At 38.7% G+C, this 19,638-nt stretch overlaps 1 protein-coding gene across 13 annotated transcripts in view; it reads left to right on the top strand.

Moving 5' to 3' along the window:
• Nucleotides 1-19,638, top strand: part of ablim2 (actin binding LIM protein family, member 2) — a 91,030-nt gene that overhangs the window by 5,189 nt on the left and 66,203 nt on the right. For 3 of the 13 annotated variants that reach the window (XM_036572338.1, XM_036572335.1, XM_036572334.1), the window contains exon 1: nt 13,006-13,229. The exons of 1 other annotated variant lie outside the window; for it this stretch is intronic. In XM_036572338.1, coding sequence (XP_036428231.1) covers nt 13,214-13,229 — 16 coding nt within the window. In that variant the 5' untranslated portion in view covers nt 13,006-13,213. Of the gene's footprint in view, nt 1-13,005; nt 13,230-15,128; nt 15,275-19,638 lie in introns of those variants that run through there. 9 more of the 13 variants (XM_036572340.1, XM_036572336.1, XM_036572339.1 and 6 more) reach the window with 4 other exon arrangements.

The raw sequence follows: 19,638 nt of genomic DNA, 5'->3' as shown, positions 1-19,638 counted from the left end.
TTGTACATGATTTTTTCATTTCAAGAAAGCTGCAGTTGTGCTTTTCGTTTTCATCTCGGCACGGTTGTCTTTGTGGAGAACTGTAAATCGTTTTTGCAGCAGGGGGTGCTCCCCCTCCCTATCGCCCCTCATTGCTCACTAGTAGTTCAACACAGAGTCACAACATTTAGCACACAGAGCCAACAGATATTATAGGGAACAGCAAAGGTATGGGGAAAATATTTTAATTGATTATGTTAATTAATTATATAATCAGAGGTCATTTCCATTCTGCTGTCAGAATGGCCACTAGGGGGGCCTGCAGAAAGAGGTTAAACAGATTTTCTGCCGATACCAATATATTTCTAATACTCAATTTTTTGTTGCATGTTCATGTGTGCTTACTGATGTGTAGCATGTTTATTTTGTGTTACTCCTCCGCCTCATCAGTTTGACATAATTTCCCATTTTGTATCCTTTTTTCTGTTTTTGTCCATCAGTGTTTTCCTGTGCAAAGCATATGGTAATGCAAAGCAAAAGGTAAATACGGTGTAGCCCCTGATGTAGAGGCTTTCCACCAGTAACATTAGCTATCTGACTTCTTTCTGCATTAGCCAGCTAGCAGGGAACTAAGAAAAGACATGTTTCAAACAACCTGTCCTATAGTATCAGCTCTAAGACAAATGTGTCCACCCACCTCCAAGATACGTCATCAGATGTATTTTTAAAACAGAAAGTCTCATTTTAGACAATGTTGTGGCACCACTGTAGGAGGCAAGGAAACATATAGGTTTTTCATTTTAGCCAGAGTGCCGCTTTAGGTACGCAGATGGGTCCACATTTCAGTTCCTCACACTCATAACTATATACTTCATGTGATAACCACAACTTGCATATTACTTTCATAGTTTTTACCTAATAATTAGTACAAGTTACTGAATAAAAGTCTTAATATTAGCAACTGAATAATAAACCTGCAGTTCAGTGGATTATGCCTAGTGTTAGAGATTCTCTGTTAAATATGACTTTAGGCTAGATGTGGGTGTCCTAGGCCAGTATGGTGTGCCCTGGATGTTTGACTGTGTCAGCAAAGGTCAGCAAAATAACGTTGTGTGGACAGTTGTTGACTCAGTGTTTAGACATAGCTTGCTCTGTGCTGCCAGCCAGTCCCTGCTGAATTATGGGTTGTCTGGTTAGTTAGTGTGGCGTTTCTCAACCCAGGTTGTGGTGAGCCATTGCCCTGCACATTTTAGTGCTTTTCCTGCGTTAACACACTCACTTTAACTGGATAATGGGCTGTTAATGAGCTGATTAGTTGGATCAGGTGTGTTGGGAGCAGGGAAAACACTAATAAGTGCTGGGCAGTGGGCCTCCAGGACGAGGGCAGAGAAAGACTGAGTTAGTGCAAGTAAACTGGTACTTTAACTGAACAACAGCTTAACGATAACCTGCACAGATGAAAAGTGTAACCTGTGCACTCCATCACTTCGTCTCTCCGAGGCACTCATGCTTGATTTGTTTTCCTTTGAGGAGATTTATGTAGGTCTCTATAAAAAACTTTAGACATATCTCTCTGTGCCCTTCTCAGTCTATATTTATCACACCCTTTTGAAATGCCTCATTCCTCACACAGAACGCTCAACTTGAAAGTGAAAAGTAAGAGTCTTTTTTAGCTGCAGAGGCTCAGAGGAAACAAGGAATACGCAGATATGGGATTTCTGTGCCAAAAAACAATCACTAACTGATTAATAACACCTTGTGGTTTATATTGATGCCAATAATCAGTAATTTTACTTTTTTGTGTTGTAAAGCCAGTTCTTACTGAAATTCATATGAAGTGTGGTGAGCATGAGACAGGTTAAAACTCTAAACTAGGGGTGGGTGATATGACGATATTGTATCGTGATAAATGATGTCACAATTCGCTGAGCATATTGTGGATATCTTCAGAGCTTAAAGAACACTAACTACATCCTATATTACAAAGTGAGCGTTTCATTGGATTTAGTGCAGTGCAGTTTGTAAAACATTGTGAAATCATTGTAGTTGTAGGTTTATTATTATTATCATTATTATTATTATTATTATTATTATTATAGTGTTTTTATATGTGGCACTACAGGTTCTAGTTAATCTGTTCCAACTTATTAAATTTCCGGAAACTAAATATCATGATGCATTTAATGTATCGTGAAAATGTCCTAAAGTATCATGTTATAATATTTTTGCCATGTCACCCACCCCTACTCTAAACATGGCTTATTCATTAATTTTACATCAAAAAAAATCTGATATGACAATTGTCAGAGTTACATATTTTGTATTATATATTATATTATATTATAATATTATTATATTATATAAATTTACAAGTCTTGCCCAAAGAATCTTATTGGGAATAAAACCTAAGTGAGCCTGTTGAATAGTGACTACCTATGTCAGTCTGGAAAAGAATGGAAACACCCAGCATTAGTGACTATACATGTGTTAGTGCAAGTGTGACCTAAAAATAGGGGGCTAAATTATTGGTCTTAGTTATTGGCTGTACTTCCTGTTTTGGGCCAATAGTAATTATCCAATTTTCCCATTTAGCAAATAATATATCAGCCAAAGATATACTGTGTACCCCTAGAAAAAAACTTTAATCCCTATCTCAGTCTGTGACGTCCAACTCTAAACTTTTTGTTGTTGTACCTGTCTTGTACTGGAATGTACTGGTGGAGTGTCATAATTAAACACCCCCCCAGTAACTGCTACCAAGGGAATGACAGAAGATACCGGAATTCAGCGCACTCATGGCAACCCCAGTGTAGCATCCTTGTGACAAAGCAACTGGCCCAGGCTGGTTTAATTGCTAGTGGCTATTTGCTGTTTGTGACCCCAGTAGTATGTTATGCACTGAGGCCCAGACAGAGCCCTGTTTGTGGGTTGTTTGTCAGTCTTCTACTTGCCCTTATGAGTGGATGAGGGGTGGGGGTTGGTATTTGCTGCTGAGGCAATTCCTCCACCCTTCTCCATCCCCCCTCTCTGCAGACATGCCAGAGTGTCACCGTGCTGCAAATAATGAGAGAGCATTCTGTGTCTGTGATACCCAGGTGTCCATTAATTAAACTTGATTATTCGATACAGTAGTTTTATGAATTTTACGACACCTTTTCAGAGCATTGATAACAAACAGCATCGACTCAGTGTACAAGAAAATGAAATAGTTGGTTTTTGAACACTTGAAAAGGAGACACTCCTAACTGACTGTTTGCATAGTTGTAAGTTTTTCATACTGTGACTTACCAGCTGGGTTACCAGTCACCAGTTAACTAGCCAGTTAATGGTGAAAGCTGTTTTCTCTCCTTTCAGTCACACTCATTTAGCCCTTTTAGTTCATTTTTTGTCAAGCATATTTACAAGTACCAGTGCAGTTATATCTGTCTTTTTGCTTTCTGATACAGCCATTTTAAACATCGACAACGACTGCTTGAAAAATTATGCAAAGATGATAAAAATGCTAATAATTATTCATGTGTAGATAGATTACAGGTTGCTGATAAGTTTATATTGCAAAAATGACTCAGTAGATCTAATCTGACTAACTAGTGTGGTAACTAAATATATTGTGTCCGACTTTATTTTTTAATTGCTTCATGTAACTGTCCAATTGCACGAACATTAGGTTACAGGCAATTCACAACACACATCTAGTTCATGCATGAGAGTTTCACTGTGTAAAGCCAGGCTTGGAATTAAATGTATTCATTGCCGTGTCTTTAATGTAAATGAGCTCTGTTCTGATTGGCGGCCCTGTATTATCCCTCATGCAAAATGCAGGTTGGGCTAAAAAACTTCTAACTTCTTCATGAGTGGGTGGGGCTAAGGCACTGTAGACTCAAAACTCATATATGTAAATGTGTTGTTTTTCGTGACATCATAACAACAATGAATTCAAAAGGGGCTGTTATATGCCCTGTGTGGACTGGGGAGTAAATGGTACATTTTGAAACTTTAATAATGTTTATGTAGTACGTTAAACTCAAAATCTCAAAAACAAGAGGAAAATTCGGATTTCCATGATGTTAGCCCTCTACGTAACTTATAGACCCACTGCATAAAAAAGAATCGTACTTGATTCCTGCTTCATGACTGATTGTTTTAATTCTGCACTGCTTCAAATTGAACCAGTTGGTCCACTCTGTATATGCAGTGACAAACTGCAAAGTGTCATAGGATTCTATGAGCAGGTTATATGTCTTGTGTCATGACAGCAGTGTGGACTATGAAAAGTAACTGCTACCGCTAAAAATCAAAGCATGTGGAAGAGGTGACTGAGACCCTGCACTGAGGGACAAATGATTTTATATCTAATGCAAGTTCAGGTAAGCCTTGTGTGCGGTAGTGGGGTAGGTGGTGGTGGAAGCACTAATGCCTGGCCCTCCCCCATCAAACATACATTCTGCAGTGCAAGGTGTGAGTGTGTGTGTGTGAGAGAAAGAGAGAGACAGAGAGAGAGAGACAGAGAGCTGAGGTTTGATAAGTGAACATCAGTGCTGTGTTTTAGCTGTGAGTCAGGTTACATGGCGGAGAGTGAAGGACACAAACAGTGTAGTACATTATTCATTGCTTTTTATGTGCAGCTGTGTAGCAGTGATGTATCCAACTTCACTGCTTTCTCTTTCCATGCAAACTAATAATAAAAAAAAATTGATAATATGTGTGCAATACACCCTGAGTATTATGGGAATCTCCCTATGGTAATAAGAAAATATAAAAACGTTTGGTCTTGGATCTTATGTTAGTTACTCCTTTAGGAAAATGTCTTTTTACATTATAACATTACTTTAACAGCCAAAAGTGCCAGGAACAAGGACTGATTTGTTGGTAGCTAATTGTCATTGCAGTGTCGACAATATTGGCAGTATTTAGAGTGTAGAGGGCTCAAGGATACATTCTGCATCCTCACTGATCTCTGATATTTCCAGTGAGACGTTCACAAGGTTGGTAAAAATTAGGGATACACCGATCATAAATTTTTACAGCCAACTCCAGTACCTATTTCTTTGCTGTCACTGTGTGGGCTGAATGAGCACAAAAGGCATTTTTTGCATACGACTGTTCGTTAAAAAAAATCGTAAATCGTAGCTACAGTGGTAAAATAAAGGTGCAAAATGTGGACATCAAACATGTCGTGGCTGACTTCGACAGGGGTACATGGGAAATTGTTCAAACTATTCCTTGAAACTGGTGTGGTGTGTTAAATTCTTAAACTAAAGATGTGTTGCCTAAATAACATCAAATCAAATATATTGTGCACATGTAAACATATCAAATAGAGTACTACGTTGAAAGTAAGGCAACTGGCGATTTAGCAGTGATTATAATGCTAAATAGTTATTTATCAGTTATTGATATTATATTATCAATTGTATAGGTATAGCTGCCACATTCTGATCTTGGCTAAGTGGCTAGTGTGTTAGCATGGGGTTAACATATTAGCTTGTGGCTACAGCATTAGATTGGGATGCTCTAAAACACAACTTTCATTTGAAATATTATAGGTTTATAATAAACAATAAATAAAAATCAAACATTAACATATTACTGTAATTTTCAGTCACTTCTTTTTGCTGTATTGAAAATACGTGATCTTGGTCAATTCAGATTGTGCATCAGTCAAAATAATGCAGTTTTGTCTCAGAAGACAGAGAAAGGCAAGGGTCTTTGAATCACTGACTAGGTGCAGAAGAAGTGTGTGTATGTGTGTGTGTGTGTGTGTGTGTGTGTGTGTGTGTGTGTGTGTGTGTGTGTGTGTGTCAGCTCTTTAGGGAGCGTTCTCTACCGAGAATGAGATGCAAAGCAGCTCAACTCCAGAAGAACAAACTGAAGGGATTAGCTTTGCCTCATCACGGCAGGCTCAGACTCATTCCAGTGAGAGAGGGACACACAGCTCTGAATGTGGGTCATGTGTTTCAGCTTCTCAAATCTATTACTGAACTTACTGCAGCATGACTCGGATGCCTCGGCTTAGAGGCTACAGCATCAACTAACGCTCTTGTGATTTTGTTCATGCTGGATTATTACCAGGCCTGTGTCGGAGTCTGTGTGTGTTGAGATGTACCATATTTTAGGATTGCTCTTACTTTGTCACATTTTAGTTTCTACATATACAAATCTTTTACACAGACGTGCAAATTAATGTCCGTAGTGCAGGGGTGGCAAACTGAGGGACGTAGTCTGGCGCTCCTTGCTGTAACACACTAGATAAACCTGGCAGTTAAGTAGAATCAGGTGTGTTTGAGCAGGAAAGTCACCAAACTGTGCAGGAATCTGGCCTTCAAGGACCAGAGCTTCTTACCCCTGACATAGTGTCATGTTATCGCTATAGTGCTGTACAGTTTTTGGAAAAAAGCAAAGCATAGTTTGACTCATTTGTGGCTGTTCATGTGAGAGTATTAAGTCTTTTATTTCTAAATTTATGCACCTTTGATCATGAATGTTTACAGTTACCTCTCTAGCAGATTCTGTCAAAGTAAATGTATATGTGGTGCACAGTAGGAGCTGTGTTATATAATATGCAAATAGGCCTATGCCTACAACAGACCACACACAAACAGCTGTTTCAGCATATGTTTATTTGCAGTCTAACCAGCCGGCTGGAAATCAGATTGGGCTTTTGTATAGCATTCTGCTGTATTTACTCTAATTGACAGTCAACATCCAGTTATGAACACAGCTGAAAACATAGTTATGAAATATAGCACAGAAAAAACTCTCTTGAACTGAAAGTACAGTCATATGCAAAAGTTTGAACACCTTCAGTCAGATTACATTTAACACATCCTCTAACTTAAACACAGCATTTTTATGCACATTTTAGCAAAGCAAAGCAAGCAAGTTTAGCTGTTCAGAGAATTTGCAGAGTTCTTGGCTAGTTCTATGCTTCACTGAGTGTATTTACACAAACTTAATAATCCAATTACTGGATTATGATCGGATTACTAAATGCATGTAAACACACTCACTGAAATGCAGGCGTGAAATAGTCTTATAGGCTTTTTTTGATGAATGTGAACCACAGTAAATATGTTCTTCACTGTGCAGTTAGAATACGAAAATAGATGAAACTTTTGCAGAGTTTCTGTTTTTCCTTAGAAATAAAGAGCAAAACAAAACACATCATATTAAGATAGCTTATAAACACTTGAGTGTATATACATACACTTAATAATCCGATCATAATCGGATGTAAACAGCATACTGTCATTTCTTAGATCGGAGTGAAGTCTAGCAATCCGATTAAGAAAAGTCTAACAAATCCGATAATTGCCTCACTCATGTAGACCCGGAGTTTTCCCATTGTCTGATTACCTAAATGCATGTAAACGTGTTGATCGGATTACTGACAAAATCTGATTTTCTGCAGATGGTGAGTGCATGTAAATGCCCTCAATGTTTTAATTATGTTTGTCTCATGTTTTTTGTGGCTTTTAAATAGTACTTAGGTGATAGTACTATTTAGTATTAATTAGGGATGTAACAATAAAAAATATATTGCATTAAATTGTATTGCAGAATATTGTATTGTATTTACATTTGCATAGTGCAGTACTGTTGTATTGTGACTAGCATTTTAGCTTGTGGCTAGTGTGATAGCTTGGGGTTAACATATTAGCCAGTGGCTAGAGCATTAGATTGGGATGTTGTAAAGCACAACTACTATTTAATGTTAAACTCTGAAATACACTGAAAATGGAAACATTAACATATTAATGAAATTTTTAGCTACTCCGTTTTGCTATATTGAAAAATGTATTGGATCAAGGCACCACTGTATTGAATAGAATCAAATAATGAATTTTGTGAATTGTCTTTGGTATTCATTACCCATCTTCACAAAAGATCTTTAGACCATGTTATGTAAGGCCAAACAGCTTTATATGGGGTGTGTGTTGCATATTTAATGTCTGGATCCTGGCTACATGCAGTCATTCGGGGTGTGTTGAGGAGGTGGTTATTGCTTTTAGGCCTTTTACGATAGTGGAACGACCCCAGCTGTATGTTTGCTTAGGCCCTGGGTTATGAAATAGGGTAATTATTTAAGTGAATCTATAAATAAAGTCCTTTGAGTTCACACTGCTTCTTACCCCTTTCTTGTCCCACAATACAAACTGCATCATTCCATATTGGGATGGTTTAACCCCTTAACATTCCAGGCTTATTACATACTAAGGCTTATTGTTCAATACTTATATAATTATATAAATTCAATCATTATTCAACTACAGGGACTTCAGTGCAAACTAATGGAGCTTTTCCTATGTTGTGTAATAAAACTTTGGCTTGGTAAGGGGTTAATGTTGTAGTTACCTAAACAGTTTCTGTTCTTGGCTTCAAATACTGAACTGCATCATGTGTACCCCAGAGCTCCACAGAATGTGCGAGATTGCTGTGTGCGAGATTGTTTTGCCTTCGCGTGTTGTCCTGCTTGGCATATCGACTCTTGTGTCAACTTGATGAACAGTCTAAACTAAGCTATGCCTCTCTGCATACAACCTGCCACAAGCAGATGTCAATACTTACACCATATAACACACAGAGTTAGGGCATGAATAGTCACTACTACTGTGTATTCTCCATCAGTTAAAAATCATAGGAAGAGCTTCAGTGAATTATGTAATATGTTTTCCTTGAAGGCTGAACTTGGCTATTTCTCTCTCACACTCTCCCTTGGAACAATGCCTCTTTGACTCTGCGTTTATTTTTTCCATCATCTTCACCACACAGTGTTCACATTGTGCTACAGTAACTTCATTTTTCAGTGCTGTTAGAATCTGTAGTTCTTTAATATGTGAACAAGGAAACTGAGAGAAGATTAATGACTGAATGAAATAAGACTAGATAAGCCTAGTTTTGCTGGACCACCATCATCAGCTGCATTGCGTTTGTCAAGCAAGTGTCAATGGCATCTCAACAACAGGGAGGCCGTCATTCACGTAGGTTCCAAAACATATATCTTTTCATTCTTTTTAGAAGTTCTCCTCTTGTCTCTGCAGCTGTTCCTGGTTCACTGCCTGCTAAGTAATGTTAGTTAGATTGAAATATGGCTAGCCAAGTGCTGAACACGCATTCAAACAAATTCAAGCCACTTCTTTCTCACATTTAGCTAGACTTGCAGACAGATTTATTTGAATGCTAACAAGATGGACTTTTTCTTCTTTTTTCCAGTGAAACAATAATAGCAGATGCAGATGTTAATAAATTAGCATTCTAATCTGTGGTTTACCTCACCTTCCAATGTCTTAAAGCTTTCATCAACTCATGATTTGTATTTTGCAAACTACAGAAAATCCACAAGTAAAATGTAATTCATTTGTCAAAAATTTGTCAAGAAATGTGTTTTTTCTGTAAAGTAAAAGTCAAGACTTCCATCGAGTTTCTGCAGATCACCACACATGATTCAAGCTTGGACACTATGTCTTGTCTGTAACTGTTTCTAGTACACTACTTGCTACACACTTAAAAATCATGGCTCTTCAAGTTTTCTTTAGTACAGAAAAAGGTTCTATATAGCACCAAAAAGTCAAAGTCAAGTCAAGTCAAAGTTTATTTATGTAGCGCTTTTTACAACAGTTGTCACAAAGCAGCTTTACAGAAAAATCTGGGTCCAAGCCCCCATGATCAAGCCAATTGCGACAGTGGCAAGGAAAAGAGCAAGAGGAAGAAACCTTGAGAGGAACCAAGACTCAAAAGGGGAACCCATCCACCTCTGGTCGATACCAGATAGCAAACAGCATTAGTATAAACTTTTAAAATACAGAAACGGGGAAAAACAGGTGAAGTAATGGTTATAATTTGCTAGTTTGACTCTGTACAGCAGCAGCAGTATCTTCTAATGATAAAAGGGTTCTTCTGTCGTTACAAGCTTGACATTGTAACAACAGAAGAACGCTTTTTAGTGTTGTATAGAACTCTTTTCCAAAAAGGTTATAGAACCATGTACAGCACATTCTCCATCAATCTGAAGAACCATTTCACCATGCAAAGAAACATTTAGTCTTGCAAACGGTTCTTTGAGTGTTAATGGTTCTACATAGAACCATGTTCTTTACTAAAGAACCCTTGAAGAACAATCATTTTTAGGTGTGTAGCTAAGGGTAGCTAGACTGATTTGTGGCTAACTACACTGATGCAAAGACATTTCAGCGGAAATGCCTCTTATGAGTTTATTATTTTTCATTTGCCTTTTTATTCAGTTTACAGCTCAAACTGATCCCTTACAAGTTTCAGGTAAAGTGTAGGTGAGGTTTTTGAGGCAACTCATCAGTGAAAACACAGACCTGCTGTGGCTATTATTGCAAAGCACACTTTCACAGGTGTTAGGCATCTGCTTTACATGCCTAATCATTATTCATTTACAGAGAGAGAGAGAGAGCGGGAGAGAGAGAGACAGAGAGAGAGAAACAAGTACAGTATTCCCTTTCACTCAGACATGATGTCAAAAAAAAAAAATCTCTGAAAGGTGAAAAGGAAAAAATGGGGCTGATAGAAAGAGAACGCTGAGAAAAATCTAAAATGCTGAGCCTCACAAAGCCATTTGAGATGCTGCAATTAAACTAGCTGGATGTGTGAAAAGGTTCCAGCCTCATAAATGCCTCCTTGTACTGTCAAAGCATTAGTCATATCTCAGAGCTTTCATTAGAGCGACTCCATTCATGTGTGACCTTGCGAGTGGAGTGCTGATGATAAAATTCAGACTGTTCCTCATGTCCAACAGTAATTTGGAGAAGCAATTTGGTAAGGTGATGGGGTGAGTATTAGGGGTGATAAAAATGAAAAAGTGCAGAAATCTCAGTGAGGAGGAGTTCCCTGAATTATGAAACATTTTGGGAGGAATATGCCAAAAGTTTAATAGGATAAAGATCTTAAGAGCTCTGTTGAGATTTGTTAGAGGTGATTTCACATCCTGTACACACCAAAGACGTTAAAGGCACACTCCGGCCCAAATAAAAAAAAAATGTAACCATTGCTGGGTTTTACGTAAACATGCTCCTGTCGCCTCTTACAGAGGTGCTACAGAAGTCTCTAAAGTGAGATTTCCTGGTTTAAAGACTTGGAAACCCCCCCTCTAATGATGATTGTGAAGGTGGGTGTAAATTAGTAAGTGCTTTGGGGCAGACACTTATGGCACACTTGGATTGAATTTAGTTTTTTGTTTTCTTGTTTTTTTTGTTTTGTTTTTTTTGGTGCTAACTGGGTGTATTATTGCTTAACAAAGAAAACCATTTGAGGTTAGTACTGCATTACTGATGCAATCAAAAACCACAGATGTATTTATTAGCCAGTAAGGATTTGTTAAGAACTGTAAGGATTCCAAATAATTGATGTATCTGTGTAATGCATGCTGGGTTTTATGGTGAAAGAACACTGATGGACAAAAACATGAAAACGATACAGAAGTCATGAATTCTTTCAAACCAATGAGGCTGAGGTGTGCAGTGTTGCTCTACAGAATACTACATTACCTAACACATAACCTAAAATATGCTAGTTTTAGGCTGGAGTGCCCCTTCAGTTAAAGGCCTATACTTTGTCCCTTGATTGTCACAGAATTAATAATATGATTTATGAGATTTCAGAGTGGAGTGAAAATCAGTTGTAGTGCTTTTTTTTTCACTTACATAATGGCACATATAGGGAGAAAACACCACATGAAACTTTATATAGAGTCCAATTAGTCCTCCACTCTACATATCTCTGCAGGCTCATCAATTATTCAGGGTATCACTAGTGAAGAGTGCTTTTCATCTTCAGAGAAATACCATAAACCATGTAGCTTCCTCTAATGCACTTCACGATGTCTCTATGAAGAGTAATGTCTTACATGCAAATACAAGCTCTGCTTTAAAGGGGAATTTCACCATTTTTTCAAAATGGCTGAAATATTCAGACCTTGAGATGTAAGCAGAGACATAGTTCATTTGTAGAAAAGTCTTACTGATTCAGATTTTTTTTTTTTACAGTGGTGGCAATTGGAACTAGGGGTCGCAGTGTCTACAACAAAAATATAGCCATTTTATTTACTATCCAAAACCTACACCTAGACGTGTCTTCTGAGTTTTTATATGTAACGTTGATGATGGTACAATAGGCATAAATCTGAAAAAAAAAGTTTTCTTTGGGAACTGTTTTGCCTTACAACCCACTGCATGTGTCCCTCCATCATGAATGGATTAAAATTAATGTATTAAAATTCATTTTAAGCCAAACTTTATCACAAAACGGTTGTTAAACAATATCTCAGTCATCAGGCAGCAGATTCACAACCACTTAATGTAATACATTTCTGTTAGGGAGCTTTTAGAGTTGGACGTCTGGTTCCTATCACCACCACAGTGAACAATTCCGACTGAAAGTTTCTCTAGAAAGGAGCATTTCACATTTCATCAAACCACTTTGAATGACTGTTTCACATCTCAGCCTTTTTATTATGTAGAATTTTTGAAAAATTGGTGGAGTTACCCTTTGACTAAGAAGGCTAGGATGTAGGTTTAAGAGTCATTTATAGTGTACTGAGAGTACAAGCAGTCCTATTAGTCCTCCGCTCCACATCTCCACTCAGGCACATCAATTATTTCTCCACCCTGTTGTGTTTTGAGAGGCGCGGCGCGAATGCGTGTATTGCCACGCATGCACAGACCTCACGGGGATAGACGCGGTCGAGAATATTCTGCGTATATGACGCCGCTGCTGTAAGTGGAGTGTAGGTTGTGGGCTCTCGGCAATAACTCGCCGTCCGTTCGTTCATTCGTGAAACTCTCGTGTTTCTCCGCCTGTTTTCCGACAACTCACGCTGGAACTGGCTGGTTCACACTGTGGGAAAATGCTAGTCAACGTAACGCAGCAAGCTCGAGGCTACTAGCCAATCTCAGCACACGAGCCATAACATTCTAACCAATCCCATCGCAGGAGGCGTGCTGCCACCATCCAATCCCAGCGCACGAAGCCCGATACTAGCGCAGGAGGCGTGAGTTGTCGGAATACGGGTGGAGAAAAAAAGGTTGTACATCACGCTGCTGCAGCTCAGTGCGAGGACAGAGTCACCTCAGAGACTCACACTGAGAGTCCAGTCTGAGGAAGATGCAGCATACTTCTCCACCACAGTGACTTACAACCTGGATATTCGAGCAGTAGACCCACATTTCCTACTGGATATATAACTGAGACCTGACGTGGAAGAAGAAAGACCATGCCTGAGGAAAAAGGTACAGTTACAGTGTGATGATTTGTAGTTGTATTGCAACTCTAAACTGTCATCTTATATTGCTGTTGTGCAGGCTGCATGCTCTTCCAGTCTTACACTTACTGCTGATCTGATTCAGCCACTGTTTTGCACTTTATTGAGCTCAGAGAGGCAAATGACATTGAAAGTAGACTTCAGAATGGATTCTGTTTCATCAGTGATGGCATGTGGTATAAATAGAGTTTAAGGAAGCCATGACTGAATTATTAATTAAGTCAGTGGAGCAATGGGGAATGCATGAGTCACAGTAATGAAATGTGTGGAATTATGGGACATCATAGAAATGGAGGGTTTTTGTCTGATATGACTGCTACAGAAACGACCGTGACCAGTAAATATGACCCTATGACATAATAATTGGAACCATATAATTGTTATTATACTATAATCAAACGCATACATGGTCGTACTACATAAAAGACATACAGTAAGTCATTAGTGTTCATATTTTTATTCAGTATTTTATATTTATGTTTTATTCCAAATGCTTTGTATCTGTAGGTGACAATTTTGGTTATGACGAGTGACGTACAACTGATGTACAATGGAAAACACATTCTTTTATTTCTCAAATAAAGGTGGTATTAATCATAATATAGAATTGGCATTTTTTGTATGTGTAAAGTGCACTCCCAGTAACGTATATCACAAACAAAAAAGAAAACCCTTTTTTTGGTATGGTGGTCTATAATACATTTTAGAATGTAACCGCTTCATTTCTTTTCACTTTTTTATTTTGCATTTTATCTATACCTCAGCTAAGGGGTTTTAAATTGTTTTGCATGTACACACTGAGCTGTTTCATGAATGTTTTAGTGATTTGAGAGGTGTCCACAAAAACAACAATATCAGCACCCCACCTAGTGAATAAACAGATACAGGCAGGATGGATCGCTGCTGCTCTCCAGGAGCTCTGATGCAATCTGGACCCTCTGGGCAACAGCCTGGGCCCACTGTGTGTGTGTGTGTCTAATATAGAGAGAGCCAGGGAGTGAGAGAGAGTTGTGTAAAAAATACTGTTGATTGTTTACAGATGGTTAAAAACAACAAAACCATGATTTTGCCATTCTGAGGCACTACAGTGATGACCTTATGACCATGATTTAATAAAGTGATTCAGCATTTCAGCTGGGGGACATCACAGAATTTCAGAATGTGGTTAGACATTTAGCAGGTTTACGATAGCCAATCTGTCTTAATCAATTGCAGGGAGGGTCGTCGGGGTGTCTTAACGCTCTCAGTGGTGTAATAGTCATGAGACTTTGGTGTGTGCATTTGGCTCTGATAAGCCTGGACTACAGCTTGACACATTGTGATCTACAGTATTTGTTACATTTTGGGCAGAACTGATTGTTCTACCTTCCCTGCCTGCCATGTTGGAACTTTGATTTCCAGGCAAAAGCTGGTGTCACCTGAGTTCAGTACAGCACTGTTTTTTGGGGGAGAGCAAGATTTATTTCAAATACAGGTCCAATAACTCATTGGACCTGTCTATCATTTCTGAAACACATTCGGAAATGATAGACCCCTTTTTCCCTACAATATAGCAATTAGGAGCTTGGAGATGTAACCTCTTAAACTTTAAGGTTCTGTAATAACTGAATAATACGCCTGCTGTTTAAGAGGTTAAACACTTTTGCTTACAGCTCAGTCAGTAAGAGAAAGGTATTTGCTCTTTAGTGAACGAACATAACTGAGCAGTGCTAAAAATGTAGGTGGAATTTTATTGGTGTCAGTCACTCTATTTTGGATATGACTGTATGACAGTGGCAGCGTTTTGAACCAATCAGATTCCACTCTGCTCGATTCAAGGCTGCTGGAAAAGAGACTAGCGATGATGTAACATTTGGATCTCTTCCAGCAGTCGGAAAGACGCCCCTCATACTGACAGCAGCAGCAGTAAACAAACCTGACTGCCCAGTGCTCCTCTTCACATGAAACAGAAGACCTGGACACACCGCAGCCTGACAGTACAACGCCACCACATCTAACGGACTTAATAACAAAGTAATGACAAAACACTTAACAATCATGGTGATGGCTGTTGAGTAGATTAAAAGTTTGTTTTGTATATATCAGCATTTTATTTTGATACATATGATTGACGTGCACCAATCTGGCCCTGCAACGGTTCCATTGTTTTACGATCTTTAGACATGAATTTTATAATTTGCACAATTGATAGGTCATTCTTTCATCCCTGAATCAGAACTAAAGAAAGGTTTAGAAACCTAGGCTTGTATTTTATGGATTAATAATTTAACAAAAACTCAGTCAGTTTGCATTGCTTTCCATGTAGATAGTCAGTTATAAGCCTTAGGATGGGGCTGCCCAAAATGTGGCCCGATGGCCAATGTTGGCCCATGAAGAAGTGTTAGTTGGCCCACCAGAAGGTTTCCCTAACTCCACCCCCTACCCAATGAGACGTATTTTCATACTACGTATAACTTATTAAATTCTTATTTCCCTTTAAAAAATGTAATTTTGAAGCAACAAAATGTTATATTAATAAAATATAGTGTAATGTTCTAAAGTACAAAAAAATCTGAAAAAGTCTGAAACCTACCTACCTTTATTTGAATATTGTTTTCACATTCCTAAATCATCACACATTTGCCTCAGAAGCCATGTATGATGTGGAATCTATTCTCAAAATCACACCTCACACTTCTAATGAGAAACAGGAACCCATTCTGCATAAACAAGTGCAAACATTGTGGTGGTCCTTGGCACTTTAATGTGGTCTTGAGAACTTCCAACCCATTATTCTACTACCAGAGACTCTTGTTCTGGCCCATTTTTAGCCAGCATTTAAGTGTAATGTTCAAAACGGGCATGGCTTGCTTTAATTTATCCTAGAAAACCTCAAATTTCATTGCTCTGTCAGCGTATCATCGTTTAAGTTGATCTACAAACCCATAGCTGCAAAGTTAATAAAAAGTTACTGTCATTTCTTTTAAATATATAAAAGTCTTTTGCTTTGTTGCTTTCATGGCCTGGGCATAAACGTTAATGGTTAAACAGGGCTGTGTCTTTACCAACAGTCGTACTGAACTCCATTAGCTGAGTGCCAAGCTGTATTTTTAATCAGCAGTTTGCAAACAATGACAGCATCTTATCAGATGATGAGATCTTTCGGAGAACCTCTGCTTATGCAACAGCTTTTAGCAGCAGTGGTATTTTAGGAGGATAAACAGCTGCTACAGCACGCGGACTGCCCAAAGTACTGGGTGTGATCTCTTATTGTGCACTAGGTTCCTTTGTGAGGTGTGCAACGGAGCGTTCCTGTGTTGCAGCATGGCCTCTCTAAGGCCTCAGACTGCGATGCAGAACTTACTGTTGTAAAGTTAGAAGAATCATTCCAGTCTTTCCACATTGTATTGAAATGTGTAGTCTTATTGAGTTCTTGTCATTATAATTAGGTGTTTTTATGAATTCCATTATAGTTATGTAATGCAGTTATGCGCTGTAAGGCGAAACATTTTCAGTCGTGAATCATATTAAATCTCATATATTAAATGCTGCCACTGTGAATTGTTCTGAAAGATGCTGTTTTAATCTTTAGGCCTTTATGTGTTCTCAGTCCTTGGCTCTGATATAGTGTTCACTCTATATCTACTGTGCTCATAGCTGTCTTTGGTTTCCAATCACTTTTTTTAGCCAATTTGTATCATTATGAGGACTAAATGTCTGGTCCGGGCCCTTATGAGAATCCCACTGGTGAGATCAGAAAGAATCATCAGGTTCCGCTTGGCCTGAGGCCTCACAGGGTTACTTTGAGGTCAAATGCCAGGCGCTACTGAAACGAATCTGTGAAGGTGAACCCCTGAATGGAAAAGAATGCTGTGGAGGTGTAATGCACAGTAGACGATTCCAGGCATATGCAAGGTTCAGACTCCATTCTTGTGTGGAAGATATTCAGTGGCTTCCTTTTCACACTTAAACTGTACAGTATTTTTATAATCCTGTTTAGCCATACACTGTCAGTAAAATGGCACTGTACAGGTAAAGTTTAGTCCTCCAAGGTACAATGCAAATGTACCCTTAAAGGTACAACATGTTCCTTAAGGTCCTATTGTGTATGTAAGTTTTAAAGGTACACTACGTTCGTAGTGACTTAAATCTACACTTTGTAAGATTTGGGGTTTTGGAGACCTCTCTGGCGGAAAATGTCAGCTGTGCTATGGACCCCTTTGCTGAGTGGGTGAAGGTAGAAGCCCAGTGACAGTGTTTGCACCCTGAAAGTACAGATTTGTCTGAGAGTATTGTAACAAATAATTTGGTTTGTATTCGAATAGTCAAACCCAGTAAAGGAATGTATTACTATTACATCGTTAATGCTCTTGTGGCTGAATGCAATCAAATCTTCACAGCAATATTCCCACATATAGGCCTTCCCAAAATAGTAGAGGCTGTTACTGCAGCAAAGTGGGGATAAACTCCTGTCAGTGGATTCTATGGTGCTGTATCTGCTACAGTCTCCACCGGTCATTTTTTATCCCACAAAATATGCTTATTCTTTTCTGCATAATGTGCTTTACAGTATGCTTATTCATTATTTGATTATTAATTTCATACTTATTTTAATGAGAAGTAGTTTCATGAATCATGCCCTCCAGTTCTTGTCCTTGTGTTATTAACCTTGCTTTAGAAGGTATCTTGGTGGGGTTAGTGTCAGAAGGACTCTGCAGTGGTAACCTGAGTGCAGTGAAGGGAGGGTCATGCATATAGATGCCCACCGGAATGTTGCAGAGCATGATGGAATCCCCCCGAGTTCAGGCAACCTCCTATTTATAGAAAACCTGTTTAAAGATGGACAACTCTGTCACCACACACCAAACTGGGCTCAGTAAAGACAAGGCCCGAGTGTGTGAGCATGTATGTGGAGGTATAACTGTGTGTATATGGTCTATGTTGGTGCCATTGTGAAACGTTGCCTATGTCCGATTGCTCCCATGTGCTGACCTTTGGTACGTGAAGCCACAGGGGCTTTGACAGTGAGCAGGAGTTGATGGATGGTGTGAACATCTGTGCCAAACAGCTCAGTGTAACGAAGAAGCCTGCGTGTGACACACTGGCAGCCGTCTTTGCACTGCATTGCAGCTTGAAGGTCTTTATTGGCCCAACCATAAACTCATAGCTGGAGGAGATGAGTATTTAGATGCATAGAGTATATGGATTGGTTCTTCCAAATTTAAGAGGACTACAATGATTCATTTTAGTTATGTGACACATGAACCTTGTGATATTGATTGATTGTCCAGTTACCAGTAATGCTTGTAACTTAAGTACCATTTAGTGTCCACTTTATCATGGTTGTGGTCAGAAATGAGAATTGATCCAAGGATTCCACTAGAGGGGTGTTTAGATGCACAGAATACATATCCTACCAAATATTAACCCATTAAATGGCCAGAACCTGCTGATAGGTTCAGGTTTCCACTCTCAGTTTGGATTGATTTCTTACAGAGTAATAAGCCCAAGAATGCAGTAAGCTATAGGACTAATGTTTGGAAGTTGAATGTTTAAGCAAGCAGGGGTGTCATGCAAGCCAAAATTCTGGTGGGGCACAATTACAGTGGGGGGCAAGGGGGGCCTTCCCCAGAAAAAAAGAGAAATTAGCGACACAGGTTTCTGCAATTTGACATATTACATTAGGGTAAATACTGTATATTTATTTATATATGGTTGAACATGACACTCACTCAATCACTTACTTCTACACCTTGAAAAAAGCTCTCATCTGCTGCACCCAAAAAGGGGAATAAATTAAGAGGCATATATTTGCATCACAAAAACTATATCCACAACAATTTAGAGAACATATATAATAAAGCCACAGATAAAAGGAACCTGTCAACATGGTAACAGCTGTATTTTCAAACACAATGCATAGGAAGCAACATAAGCACAAATGAGACTGCTCACAGCCGTAATACTCACACAGCTCTCCTTTACCAGTATTAAATAGGATGCTATGTTATCACAAGTCACAACTAGCTACGAGCCAGAAGGATAAACAACCGGATTGAGGGATGGCTACTAACTTTAGCTGGTACTAACCATAACCAACTATCTTGCAAAGCAAACTATGCCTATATTTCTCAAATGGCTTTAATGCGTTTTCACACATTTTAAAATGGGACTGATGCTCTACTAAACACTAGCAACATGTCATTCATTAACCACTTAGCACTGGTGCACACAGAGTGCTGTGTGTGTCTGTACCTGCTGCTCTGAACTGATTTCATCCAGCAACATTTGGAAGAGACCAATACCGTAGCAAAAGGGGTTGTGTTACTTTTTGAGGTATAATCTATGACATAATTTGTATTAGATTGGTTCATGATATAAAATGACCACAACTACAT

Source organism: Colossoma macropomum, unplaced genomic scaffold (assembly GCF_904425465.1).
Source record: "Colossoma macropomum unplaced genomic scaffold, Colossoma_macropomum, whole genome shotgun sequence".
Classification (NCBI taxonomy): domain Eukaryota; kingdom Metazoa; phylum Chordata; class Actinopteri; order Characiformes; family Serrasalmidae; genus Colossoma; species Colossoma macropomum.
This window is presented reverse-complemented; position numbering and strand designations above follow the sequence as displayed.